Consider the following 14320-nt stretch of genomic DNA (forward strand, 5'->3'; position numbering starts at 1 on the left):
TGTATTTAATGAATCTTGTGATGCCATAACCAGGGATTTAACCACCATTAAGTACAGAATGTTCCAGGGATTGTGTTTTGATTTTTCAAAAGGGCATGCTATCAGAGGACTCAGTTAGACTGATAGAGAAAAAGCAATTTATATGTGTTGTATGTGCAATGTAACATGTTGCCACCAGATGACGACATGGAGTCCTGTTTTTCTCTACCTGTTTTAAATTTACAATGCTTTAAACTAAAACGCTTCTCTGATGTGTCTACATCCAGCCAGAGTTTAGTGATCTAGTGTATTTTTATTGCTTACTTGATATTTACTGTTTGATGATTGGGGTCCCACACTTGGAGGAGAAAACAGTTTATTGTGGGGTGCAGGAAACTCAGACCACACCCAAACATGGGAAAGGAAACAGTTATAGCTTCACAGAACACAGAAAGATTCAATACCTCCAAGTATAGCATTCCACCCATCATGCCAACTCCTGAGGGATGCACATTGTGATCAACATGCTCTTACGTGATCAACTTGTAGGCAGCTGCACTTTGATACTCCTTATTTTGTCATACATTGCTTAAGCAAGCATTGCCCAAGTTGTCATCCTAGTTTTCAGTAATATAGCAAGCCCAATAGTTCACATAGCAAGTTCTTCACTTATCAAGCTCGTGGTTTAAGCAGAACCTCAGGCATTCCTGGCACATTCCTACACGCTTACTTAGAGCTCAGCAAAACCAAGCTAAAGGGGATTTCATCAATAAAAAGGATTTTTATTTTTCATCGATTAATATGAATGTTCCCTTCCCTAGTTTGGCTGGAATTTTGTTCAAGATATGCCCAAATACAATTGCTGAATGATTGTTTAATGAGAGGAATTTCAAGAAGAACAATCTAACTGCAATTCTGCAGAAACAAATTTGTTTTTGTTTTCAGAAAAACTTATTTCTATGCATTGTACACTCATTTTGTCACAGTTGAATGTCTTGTGTGCACCATCTCTGCCGTCTTGCTCTCACTTGGCTGGTGAACTGGTGCCTGGGCTGTACCACTTGAGGGTGCAGGGGGCAAGCGGTGCATGGATGGTTGAATCATACAGATATCCAGCAGATGGCCAGGCTAGAATCCTTCTCCCTAGCACCTCCTTTTTTTAGTATTTGGGTAAAGGGACCCCTGCCCATTAGGTCCAATCGTGGCCGACTCTGGGGTTGCGGCGCTCATCTCACTTTATTGGCTGAGGGAGCCGGCGTACAGCTTACGGGTCATGTGGCCAGCATGACTAAGCTGCTTCTGGTGAACCACAGCAGTGCACAGAAACGGCGTGTACCTTCGCACCGGAGTGGTACCTATTTATCTACTTGCACTTTGACTTCTTTCGAACTGCTAGGTTGGCAGGAAGTATTTGGGTAGATAAGTTTAAATGATCTGCCCCGATTAACTATGGTTTTAATGCACTCTAGGAAGCGAAGCCTTGGAAATTGGAATAGGTTGTTTTTCCTTTTGGTCAGTAGCGGACAACTAATACAGGTACATCTGGGCAGGGGGATAAGTGAAAGTTTTGAGGGCTAGTAACTTTTGTGGACTTATTTGCAGCACTGATATTAAAATACTTTAAATTTCCAGTTTGCATACTTTTCCTGTTTTGCCTTTCATACTTGCGGACAACTTTTATTTATTTATTTATTTATTTATTTATTTATTTATCATTGAAAATACAGCAATGATTTGTTTTTCCCCTCTTAGGTCATGTTGACATTGACCATTCGGTCACTGGAAAGATGCAGCTTTTGGTGGAGGCTGAGGTAAACCTATCTGAATTGTAGTTAATATGAGTTGACAAGGAGGAATACCTAGACAGCAAAAGAAACCTCCCATTTGTAACAGATCTATGCATAGTATGGGCCTGTTAGAAATCCTAAATCCTGTAAATTGGGAGTCACTGAAACTGGGACTGCTGAAAGAATTCCTCAAATGCAAAAATTATAAACAATGCTCACTTTTCTGTGAGCTCTTATAAACTGGAGACTAAAAGAGAATGTTTTGCATACGGTTGGTATTTGACTAGTATAACAAAAACAAAACAAAAAGCTCCTGCAGAACAAGTCAGTTTTCTGGTCAGATTTCTGTCAGATATGTTGAGTGAGTTTATTTGTAAGCAAGATGGGAGGCAGCTAGGCTAGCTATGATTTTCTTAGAAATGAGACACGTTCATGATTTGTTGTTAGCATGGTGTTAGGAAGTCAGCCTTGCATTTGAAGGTAAAGAGTAACATGTCATTTTAGCAGGCAAATTCCAGGCAATACTTAACAATTACAGTGGTACCTCAGGTTAAGTACTTAATTCCTTCCGGAGGTCCGTTCTTAACCTGAAACTGTTCTTAACCCGAGGCACCACTTTAGCTAATGGGGCTTCCTGCTGCTGCTGCACCGCTGGAGCCCGATTTCTGATCTTATCCTGAAGCAAAGTTCTTAACCTGAAGCACTATTTCTGGGTTAGCGGAGTGTGTAACCTGAAGCGTATGTAACCCAAGGTACCACTGTATACTTAAGGTGCTCTCTTTTTTATTCCTTCCTTCCTCCAAATTTTATCAGCAAATGAAGCCAGCTTTCATGCAGTGGATCGACAGCCACTTCACAGAATTCGTAAATGGCTTGATTGCAAAGTCTGTGCAGCTTGAGACTTCGCCCCCTGCCTTCTCAGCCGTGTGCTCAGAGAAAGACGGTGGCTTCAAAAGCAAGTATGTTGGTTCTTGGCTGAGCCTGAAGCAGAGTTGATATGTTGATTTGTTGCTGAATATTTGTTCTTTTCACAGGGAATTAAGAGCACCTCCAGAACACGGAAAAGTTTTTGTTGCTAGAAAGTCTGTCTTGGAGTGAGTATATTAATTAGATTTTATATTTTACTAGAGCCCTTGCTAAAGTTAAAGTTGCCTTGAGCCTGTGGGTGGCTTATCTGCACATCTCGCTTCTCCCTCCCAGTAGATCCCATTCATTTTTATACTGTGTAGACTGAAAGTTGGTATTCCTAACCTTTATAAGTGTTCCAGCCAATTGGCTATTGCACATCCCAAATTCTAACTTGGATGTGGCTGGATTCTGGATTCACAGAGGCTGTTCTGTTCTGTAGAAACTGGTCAACAGAATAGAATAGGCATCCCCAATCTCGGCTCTCCAACTGTTTGGGGACTACAACTCCCATCATCCCTAGCTAACAGGAGCAGTGGTCAGGGATGATGGGAATTGTAGTCCCAAAAACATCTGGAGGGCTGAGTTTGGGGATGCCTGGAATAGAATGTGTATTGCTGGGTAATCCAAACTCCTCATGGGTGGTCTGGTTCTCCAATAAAGTTTGTCCCTAACTTCTTTTATATACTGCCTAGGAGAACCCATAACGGAATGGTACCTTGGCCCATGTAGGTTTAGACTTGGATATGATACAGTCCTGTGTTCTCCAGGGCTCCTTTGGAGGCCAGGTGGGATTATCAATTTAATAATAAATGAATAATAAGCACTCTAAGCCTGTGAGACCCAAATATTTACATAGCATGGAGTGGGGATTACAAAAGGCTTCAGTTGGTGCAAAATGGGAGAGTGTCCAAGTGAAATGTGGTCGACAGCAGCTCTGTGGAGTTTCTGGCCTGTTCCGGCATCCTAATTTGACCCGCAAGGCCACCTTCCTCAAACTGGGTACACCTGTGGGACAGGTAAAGATGCAGTTCCCTACTGAAAGCAGGTTTGCTGACACCACCAATCAGCTGATTGGCAGTGCCAACGAAGTCCTGTGCCTTTGCTTACGTGGTTTGATTTCAAACCATGCAGGCACAGGAAACTGGGTTTGCTGGCACAAGTTGCAAAGCCTTGTTCCGGTTTTGATTTTAAACTGCATGGGCAAAGGACTTGCCCTGATGTCATTATTACAGCAATAAGGGTTGCTCAGGCTAGCATGAAAATTAGGAATCAGGGGTCTGGGTTAAGTTGAGGCATGTCCCTCTCTAGCTTAAAAGGCTAGTGCTGTAAGTTTGCTTCTTAGTGATGAGGAGTTTGTATTATTTTAGATCATGCTTCGAAATATTTGAGGGGTGTTGATTCTACTACAATAGGTATAAAGATGTGGTTTGATCTGCAAATTTCTGAACATTGGCCATAAAATAGGCCCGGGTGAGATGTAATTAAGGTTGTTTGATTTAATTGACCTGGGACTGCATCTGTTTTAATGCCGAGTGCTAGAATTGCCCATGAGTGCAGGATATCTTCTGCTGAGATTAAAACTCAGATGGGGGATTCTCTTGGGACTACAACTCGATGATCAACTTCTAGTAGGCGGAAATTTCCGGGATGTAGGTCACATGTTGGGACTATGTAGGAGTCAAACAGCAGATTTTCATAGTCTGTATAGTCGTAGCTTCAGTATCACTGGTGGCCAATGGCTTTAATAATTAAAAGAGGGTTGTTAATTTCATCTATTAAATAAAGGATTTGGAGGGAGGGGAGTGCAATTAGGAGTAAAATGATTGCGGGGAGGATAATTCAGATTATTTCCACTTCTTGGGCATCTATAGTATTAGTGTGAGTTTTGTTGATAATATTAGACTAATAATATGTAGTACCAAGGCACTGATTAAAACAACAATTATTAATGCATGGTCAGGGAAGTGAAGAAGTTCTTATATAATGGGGGAGGCTGCATTTTGGAAGCCTAGTTGTGCTGGGTGTGCCACATAGGCTTGATTGACCTATAATTTAGCGCTGACAGACAGAGCTATGTAATTTATTTACTAGGACCTCATAAGGAGAGAAACTTAAGAGGCTGTGTGACTGGCTTGAAAGTGGTTAGAGGTGGTTCACGTTCCCCCTCCCTTGAGGTTTGTACATAGGTTGATTCTTTGTAGGTATGAAATGGGCAGCCGAGAAGTCATTCCAAGTTTGTGTTTCTTAATTCAAGGGTAGGTACTTAATGTTTAGCTCCCAGAGCTTCTCAGATAATAAATATTATCATAATTACTGCTGTCAGTGAAATTAAGGAGCCAACTGATGAAATAGTATCGCAGAAGGTGTATGCCTCTGGATAGTCGGAGTAACGTCGGGGCATGCCCGCTAATCCGAGGAAATGTTGTGGAAAGAATGTCGTGTTGACCTCAGTAAATATTATGCCAAATTGAATTTTTGTTCATGAGGAATGCAAAGTATAACTTGTAAAGAGCAGAAATCAGTGGGCAAATCCACCTATAATTACAAATGCAGCTCTTATTGATAGGACATAATGGAAATGGGCAACTACATAGTAGGCATCATGAAGAATAACATCTAATGAGGAGTTGGCTAAAATAATACCTGTAAGGCCGCCTACCGTAAATAAAAAAATGGATCCCAGGGCCCAAAATATAGCAGCATCCCATTTAATTGTTCCGCCATGAAGGGTTGCGAGCCAACTAAATACTTTTACTCCAGTAGGAATGGCAATAATTATTGTGGCTGAAGTAAAATAGGCTTGGGTGTCAATGTCCACACCTACGGTAAATATGTGGTGGGCTCATACAATGAAGCCTAGAAAGCCAATTGATATTATGGCTCACACTATACCTATGTAGCCGAATGGTTCTTTTTTCCCTGCATAGTATGTGGCGATATGGGAAATTATGCCAAAGCCAGGGAGAATGAGGATGTATACTTCTGGAGGACCAAAAGATCAAAATAGGTGTTGGTAGAGAATTGGGTATCCTCCTCCTGCTGGGTCAAAAAATGATGTGTTTAGGTTTCAATCTGTTAGTAGCATTGTAATTCCTGTGGCCAAGACGGGAAGCTTAGTATAAGTTAAGCGCATGTAAAATTTTAGGCTTAGTAAAGTGGTTAAGGCGAGGGCAGTTGCTAGTGGGATGAGGTGGTTGGTAGTTAATTCTTCAAGAATTAATCATTTAGGTAAGAAGCCAGTTAATGGGGGGAGTCCCCCTAATGCTATAAGGGTAATTATTGTGATGGTGGAGAGTGCTGGAGAGATTACTCATATTGTTCCAAAATCTTTGGCGGTTTTTGCAGTTGAAGTGATGAAAATTAGGAACATGGAGGTAGTTATTAATGGATAAATTATTAAGGTTAGAAGAAGAAGTTTCTGGCAGATAGGGGAGATGGCAGCTATTCAGCCTAGGTGTCCGGTTGACGAAAATGCTATGATGTTTCGTAGTTGAGTTTGATTTAGTGCAGATCATCCTCCAGTTAAGGTAGAGGAAATAGCTAGTAGTAATAAAATTGTTGTTGGGAGTTGATTAGAAGTTATATATAGTAGAGATATTGGTGGTAATTTTTGTCATGTTGCAATAATTAGAGCAGTTGTTATTCCTTGTATGACTTCTGGGAGTCAGAAGTGTATGGGAACCAGGCCCAATTTTATGGCTAGGGCAATTGTTAGTATAGTGGGGGTTGGTTGCGTGGTGAGTTGAGTAATATCTCAAATTCCACTGTGCTGCATTAAGAATGCTTGAAAATAAAATGATGGATGAGGCCATTGCTTGAATGATAAAATATTTTGTTGCGACTTCAGTGGCTCGTGGATGATGTTGTTTGGCCAGGATTGGGATAATGGCTAGGGTGTTTAATTCTAGTCCAATTCAGGCTAGAAATCAATGGTAGCTCTGAGGGCCAAGCTGGAAATTAAAATGGATAAGATCATAGAATCATAGAATCATAGAGTTGGAAGAGACCACAAGGGCCATCGAGTCCAACCCCCTGCCAAGCAGGAAACACCATCAGAGCACTCCTGACATATGGTTGTCAAGCCTCTGCTTAAAGACCTCCAAAGAAGGAGACTCCACCACACTCCTTGGCAGCAAATTCCACTGTCGAACAGCTCTTACTGTCAGGAAGTTCTTCCTAATGTTTAGGTGGAATCTTCTTTCTTGTAGTTTGGATCCATTGCTCCATGTCCGCTTCTCTGGAGCAGCAGAAAACAACCTTTCTCCCTCCTCTATGTGACATCCTTTTATATATTTGAACATGGCTATCATATCACCCCTTAACCTCCTCTTCTCCAGGCTAAACATACCCAGCTCCCTTAGCCGTTCCTCATAAGGCATCGTTTCCAGTCCTTTGACCATTTTGGTTGCCCTCCTCTGGACACGTTCCAGTTTGTCAGTGTCCTTCTTGAACTGTGGTGCCCAGAACTGGACACAGTACTCCAGGTGAGGTCTGACCAGAGCAGAATACAGTGGCACTATTACTTCCCTTGATCTAGATGCTATACTCCTATTGATGCAGCCCAGAATTGCATTGGCTTTTTTAGCTGCCGCGTCACACTGTTGGCTCATGTCAAGTTTGTGGTCAACCAAGACTCCTAGATCCTTTTCACATGAACTGCTCTCAAGCCAGGTGTCACCCATCTTGTATTTATGCCTCTCATTTTTTTTGCCCAAGTGCAATACTTTACATTTCTCCCTGTTAAAATTCATCTTGTTTGTTTTGGCCCAGTTCTCTAATCTGCCAAGGTCGTTTTGAAGTGTAATCCTGTCCTCTGGGGTGTTAGCCACCCCTCCCAGTTTGGTGTCATCTGCAAATTTGATCAGGATGCCCTTGAGTCCATCATCCAAGTCATTGATAAAGATGTTGAATAAGACAGAATCCTGTGGCACCCCACTAGTCACTCTTCTCTTTACTAATGTAGGGGCTCATTAGTAAAGGAAGGGTTTAACTACCATTTTGGGGGTATGGGCCCAAGAGCTTTGTTAGCTGACTTTACTAGAAGGTAGTATAGTGGGAGCAGAGGGTTTTGGAGTCTCAGGTGTGGGTTCGAATCCCATTCTTCTAGAGGAGGTGAGGGATTATAAATCCCTGTGATTTACTCTATCAAAATAATTCCTAATTTATCGGGCACACATCTTGGTAACAGTTATTAATTTAGTGGCGGGAACCCTGATAGTGAGATTGGAAGTGAGATATACCATAAGTACAGTGCTAGTGTGGCAGGGAGAAATTGTTTTCATAGGAGGTGTATTAATTGATCATAACGAAATCATGGGTAAGAGGCTCAAGGCCATAAGAATCCAGTGGTCAGTAGAGTAGTTTTTGCTATTAGGTTAATTGTAAAGAATTCTGTTTGTGTGGTTATGGTAGGGCTAAAGAATAAAATACATGAGAGTGTGTTTATCATCAAAATGTTTATGTATTCGGCTAGGAAGAAAAGTGCAAACGGTCCTGCTGCATATTCGACATTAAACCCTGAGACAAGTTCAGATTCCCCCTCAGTTAAATCAAATGGTGCGTGATTTTTTTTCTGCTAGGGTTGATACGAATCATATTATTGTGAGGGGTCATGTGGGTAGGATTAGTCAAATGTGTTCTTGCGTAATGATAAGGGTGTGTAGTGTGAAGGTGCCAGTCAGTCTAATAATTGAAAGTGGAATAATGCCCAGGGTAACTTCATATGAGATTGTTTGTGCAATGGCTCATAGCGCCCCTATTAGGGCGTATTTTGAGTTAGATGCTCATCTGGACCATAAGATTGTGTAGACTATTATGCTTAAGAGGGCAAGAAGAAATAGAAGGCCTAAGTTTATGTCTGCTAGGGGGTGTGGTATTGGTATAGGAGTTCATGTTATGAGGGCTAGTAAAAGGGCTAAAGTTGGTGCCAGGATAAATAATACAGGGGATGTGTATGTTGGGTGAATGGGCTCTTTAATAAATAGTTTTACTCCATCAGCAATTGGTTGTATAACACCGGTGCTATGTGAAGTAATGAATGAGATTCTAGAAGGAGGAAGAACGCCGGCGTCCTGGAAAGAGGCATACATTACGTTGATACCGAAACCTGACTCGGATAGACTGATTATTAAGAACTACAGACCGATTTCATTATTGAATAATGATTATAAGATCTTCGCAGACGTAATGGCGACCCGACTTAAAAAGTGTTGAGTTAACCTCATCCATACCGATCAGGCTGGTTTTTTACCTAATAGGCAAATAAAAGACAAGATAAGACATACAATAAACATTATTGAATACTTAGAATGCAAAAATGAAATCCCTGCAGCTTTAATGTTCATTGACGCCGAAAAGGCTTTTGACAATGTATCCTGGTGTTTTCTTATAAAATGTTTGGAAAAGACAGGGATAGAGGGCACATTCCTTGAAGGAATAAAAGCAATTTACTCACAACAAAGTGCTAAATTAATTATTAATAATAACTTAACAGAACCCTTTGAAATTTCGAAGGGTACAAGGCAGGGGTGCCCTCTGTCACCTCTTTTGTTTATCATGATGTTAGAGACAATTACAAATAAGATAAGGAAAACCTCAGAGATACGTGGAATAAAAATTGGAGTGAAAGAATACAACTTGAAAGCATATGCTGACAATCTTATGTTGTCTTTGGAGGATCCAAAAGAGAGTGTTAGTAAGGTGTTAGATTTGTTAGAAGAATTTGGAAAATTATCTGGTTTTAAATTAAATAGAACAAAAACTAAAATGATGACTAAAAATGTGAAAGAGGAGGTAAAAAAACATCTTGAATCTCAAACTGGTATTAAAGTAACTAAAAAAAATAAAATACCTTGGAATCTGGTTAACGATGAAGAATATAAATTTGATGGGAGATAATTACATAACTACATGGAAAGAAATAAGGAAGGACTTAGATACTTGGAATAGAATAAAACTTTCTTGGTCGGGCAGAATGGCGGCGATTAAAATGAGTTTATTGCCGAAACTGTTATTCCTATTCCAAAATATACCGATAATCAGGGGAACCTCAGTATTCAAAGATTGGCAGAAAATACTCTCTAAATTTATCTGGCAAGGGAAAAGGCCCAGAATCAGATTCAAATTACTTACAGATCAAAGAGATAGGGGAGGATTCGCAGTTCCAAATTTAAAGTTGTATTACGAAGCCTCGTGTCTTTGTTGGGTTAAAGATTGGATTGTTATTAAAAATAAAGACCTAGAAGGATTTAATATAAGATTTGGTTGGCACGCTTACCTATGGTGTAACAAGGGAAAGGTTCATCAAGGTTTTTCCAACCACATTTTTAGAGGACCACTGCTGGAAGTGTGGGAAAGAAACAAAAAAATTATTGGAACAGAAGACCCCTTGGTGGCTATCGCCAATTGATATCCTGACAATAAAAACAAACAAACATTGAAGGAGAAAGATGGACCTATGAAGACCGGTTGGAGGATTAGGCCTTATGAAGAAATAAAGAACAAATTGACAGGATGGATCCAATTTCACCAAATTAATTCTATATGGACTGAAGATAAAAAGAATGGGATAAGTGAGAAAAAATCTAGATTCCAGATCGAAATACTAGAAAATAAAACAAAACTCCTATCGAAAATGTATAGCCTGTTACTTGAATGGGACACCAAGGATGAAGAAGTAAAGGAGGTAATGGTGAGATGGGCAATGGACTTCGGACATAACATAGAGTTTGACAAATGGAAGGCATTATGGAACAAAGGTATGAGATTCTTGGCGTGCGCAACACTCAGGGAAAATATGTATAAAATGATGTACAGGTGGTACGTAACGCCCGTAAAATTGGAAAAAATATATAAAACTGGTGATAAATTATGTTGGAAGTGTAAGATCAAGGAGGGCGATTTTTATCATATGTGGTGGTTGTGTGAGCCTATCAAAAAATTCTGGGAATCTATTTACAATGAACTATTATCAGGCCTAGTTGGCTAGAGGTTGAAAAAGCAATATTTTTTTGTTGTTAGGGCACATAGGGCTGTGAATAGTATGGTGAGTGCTCCTAGGCAGAGGCAAATAGTTAAGGCTGTCTTGTTGTTTTGTAAGATTGGGTGAAGGCGGATTAAAAGGAACACGCCTGCTACAACCATAGTGCTGGAGTGCAATAGAGCCGAAAGGGGTGTTGGGCATTCCATTGCTGCTGGGCGTCATGGGTGTAGTCCGAATTGGGCAGATTTGCCAGCGGAGGCGAGAATTAGGCTGAAGAGGGGTAGGAGAAGCGGGTTTTTTTGTTTGAATATTTCAAGTTGCTAGGTGTGTTGCAAGTCAGGCGAGGGCTAATGTAAGTCCAATATCTCCTACGTGGTTGAAGATAATAGCCTAAAGGGCTGCTGTATTAGCATCAGGGCGGGCAAATCATAATTCCCACACTTTCTCAACCAACGAATAGTTGAAATACATTATTGGCTGTGACAAGCATTGATATGGCTAGTAAAAATACTAAGAGGTATTTGAAGAATCGGGATATGTGGGGGTCTGGTGATATATATTAGTTAGCAAATTCAAGGATAGATCATGTAAGGAATAAACTAATTGGGATACAGTGGTGCCTCGCAAGACGAAAAGAATCCGTTCCGCGAGTCTCTTCGTCTTGCGGTTTTTTCGTCTTGCGAAGCAAGCCCATTAGCGGATTAGCGGATTAGCGCTATTAGTGGTTTAGCGCATCAGCTTATAAGCGGCTTAGCGGCTTGGGAAAAGGGGGGGGGAAACCCCACAGGAACTCGCAAGACATTTTCGTCTTGCGAAGCAAGCCCATAGGAAATTCGTTTTGCGAAGCACCTCCAAAACGGAAAACCCTTTCGTCTAGCGGGTTTTCCGTCTTGCGAGGCATTCATCTTGCGGGGCACCACTGTAAATGTGAGGGGTACATGTCTAAGACAAGGTTAATATTAATATCTCTATCGGCAATGTTAGTTCATGTAAAATTGGTCGTTGAGGCTTCTGTGCCATAGTTTATGAAAATAGCTAGGGGGGTTAGGCTGACTTTGAATGCCAATTGTACAGTGGTTTTTGCGTAAAGCATGCCTCATCCTATTATGAAAGGAACTGGGTTTATAGTTGTGAGAACAGAGTGTGTTATGATAAATAGGACTGTTAGCATGGTTGAGTGTAGGAGGAGGTCATGCATTTTTATTTTTACTTGGAGTTGCACCAAGATTTTTGGTACTTAAAACCAATGGATTACTACTTTCCTATAAAAGTAAGAGGTCTAAGGATTTCATCCTTAGTTATGTGAGTTAGCAGTTCTAATTGTTTGTACAGCTCTTGGTAAACAAGAAGGTAGAACCTTCTATCTCAGTCACAGTCTAGTATTTTTGGTAAGCTATATTTACAAGTGAATAATCCTGAAATTAGGGTGGGTTTTAGAATTAGAAGTCCTAGGGGTAGCAAATGTAGGATAAGGATGTTCTCGAGCATGGGTGGGAGGGAGAAGGCGAAATTGATTTGAAATGGCTCCTCGTTGGGTTATTAAGAATATGTATCGGGAATAAGTGGCCCATGGTGATGGTGGGGGGGTGATCAGTTAAATAGGGCAGTAGGTTGGTTGAGGGGGGGTATGGCTGTATTGGTTAAGTTAATGAATAATCATCAAGTTGATATTAATGGGAAGGCAAGTTGTAGACCTTGTACAAGAAGTAACGTTTGGGTGTGCGCGCGCTCATAATTAGTGTTTGCTAGAGCAAAGAGGGTTGAGGAAGTTAGGCCATGTGAAATTATTAAGGTTATGGCTCCGGTCAAGCCTCATGGTGTTTGTATAATAATAGCAGAGGTTACTAGGCCCATATGACTTAGGGATGAGTAGGCGATGAGAGCCTTCAGGTCTGCTTGTCGTAGGCAAATTGAGCTAGTTATTACAATACCTCATAGGGCTAAAATTATGATCGGGAATATGAGGGTAGGTGGGTAGGGGTTTAATATGGATGAAATACGAATCAGGCCGTATCCTCCTAATTTTAATAAAATGGCGGCTAATACTATTGAACCAGCGATTGGGGCTTTTGGAAGTCAAAGATGTAAACCATATACAGGTAATTTGACTAAAAGGCAGAGTGATCCCGATGGGGTGCCATCGCGGCTGCGCCCCCACAAACGGTGTGCCATGCCCCCAGGAAATGCACCATGCCCCTGCGGGCAGCGCGTCACATCCCTGGGATGCGTGCCACCCCCCCACCAGGACACCGCCACTGCCTGCTGGTTTGGGAATCTCTCTTGTACAGCGGCACTTCTTTCCATACTACCCCCTCTAAAAAGTGGTGAAGGTCTTATGTTTGTTGACAGGTGAATTTTGCAGAACATATGCAGAGAAATGGCACTGAAAAAGAGTGATCGCATGTTATATTTGAAGGGGGAAAAGCAAATGGTCCAGGGAAGCCATGGCCATATCCTCCGAATCTTCTGACCATATTCCTGTTGCTTTCAGCTCTTAAGTTTAATCACTGGAAGTCTTGGAGTTTGCCCCCACCCCCCGAAATGTTCTAATGTACTTCTTATAATTATTTTCCTCAGTGAGCTATTTGAAGTGAAAGACATCCGGACCATACATCATGTGTTCATTGTTTTCTTCATCATGATCAGTCTCAGCACCCTCATGGTAGACTCCATTGATGAAGGAAGGTAGGAAAATATTGAAGGGATCAGCTGGAGGTTTGTTTCTTTTTGTTTTGTTTCAGTGTTGGACTTGAGTCATTTCATACCTGAACCAATGAAAATGTATCTGCATGCAAAGTCTTGGAAGATGTGGAGCCCTCCCAGTACTAACTGAAGGGCTGCAGGCTATGCCACAATAACTACAAGTTTTCCCACATGCGTGTGCTTATCCAAGGGGTCCTGGATCTCTGTAGGGGTTGTATCTGTCTGTATCTCTGTGTTTGCTTTCTTGCTTTAGGGTGTTCTGTGCAGTATAAAACCTTAGGGTGTATACTTAAGTTCAGTATTCGTTTCATAAGATTTATACACTGCCTTATTCTAAAAGGAACCTCAAAGCGGTTTACGAAAGATAAAACAAGAAAATCATGGAAAAAAATCACAACCATACTCTAAAACATACAAAACTTAAAATACTAAAAAAGATTAAAAGTACCTCAACTTTCATTATAGAATTCCTTAGCTGTTACTGATTTAACCTGATGGAATATATATTTTAACCCAAGTATATGATTTTAACTTTCTGTGTTGTCTGAATCTCTTTTGAAGGTTGGTGGTGAAGTTTGATCTCCTGGTCTTCGTTTTTGGCAAATCCTCTGTCGCTGCTTCCACTTGGCTTTACATGTTCCTGTCTACCCTGACTGTGCCCTATGGGCTCTTCCTGCTGTGGGCCCAGGGCTACCATGGTTCCTCCCACAAGACAATCCGCTCCGCTTTCTTTGGGGGTCTCCTCATGATCTTCCAAATATTTGCGCTTGGAGTGGTTCCAATTTACATTGTCATTGCCTACCGTTTACCACCAGTTTCTGCTGCCATAGTGATCTTTGAGCAGGTGAGTTTCATGTGGAGAGCTAGTTTCTTCTGGATGTAGCTAAAGGTCATTTCACAAAGCTTGAATTAGCAAAATGCTGCTTTATGCCAGGATTTGAGTCCTTAGCTAACCTGTAAT

The 14320-nt window shown here is 41.1% G+C and overlaps 1 protein-coding gene across 2 annotated transcripts in view; it reads left to right on the top strand.

Annotated features, from left to right (window-relative positions):
* Positions 1-14320, top strand: part of LOC310846792 (sterol O-acyltransferase 1-like) — a 59860-nt gene that overhangs the window by 12302 nt on the left and 33238 nt on the right. For both annotated transcript variants that reach the window (XR_014565548.1, XM_083743895.1), the window contains exons 3-7: positions 1732-1790; positions 2580-2725; positions 2801-2860; positions 13234-13341; positions 13921-14203. Coding sequence is in view for 1 of the 2 variants with exons in the window: in XM_083743895.1 (XP_083600021.1) it covers positions 1732-1790; positions 2580-2725; positions 2801-2860; positions 13234-13341; positions 13921-14203 (656 nt within the window). In the remaining variant the exon portion in view is untranslated. The remainder of the gene's footprint in view (positions 1-1731; positions 1791-2579; positions 2726-2800; positions 2861-13233; positions 13342-13920; positions 14204-14320) is intronic.

Source organism: Podarcis gaigeae, assembly GCF_964106915.1.
Source record: "Podarcis gaigeae genome assembly, chromosome: 6".
Classification (NCBI taxonomy): domain Eukaryota; kingdom Metazoa; phylum Chordata; class Lepidosauria; order Squamata; family Lacertidae; genus Podarcis; species Podarcis gaigeae.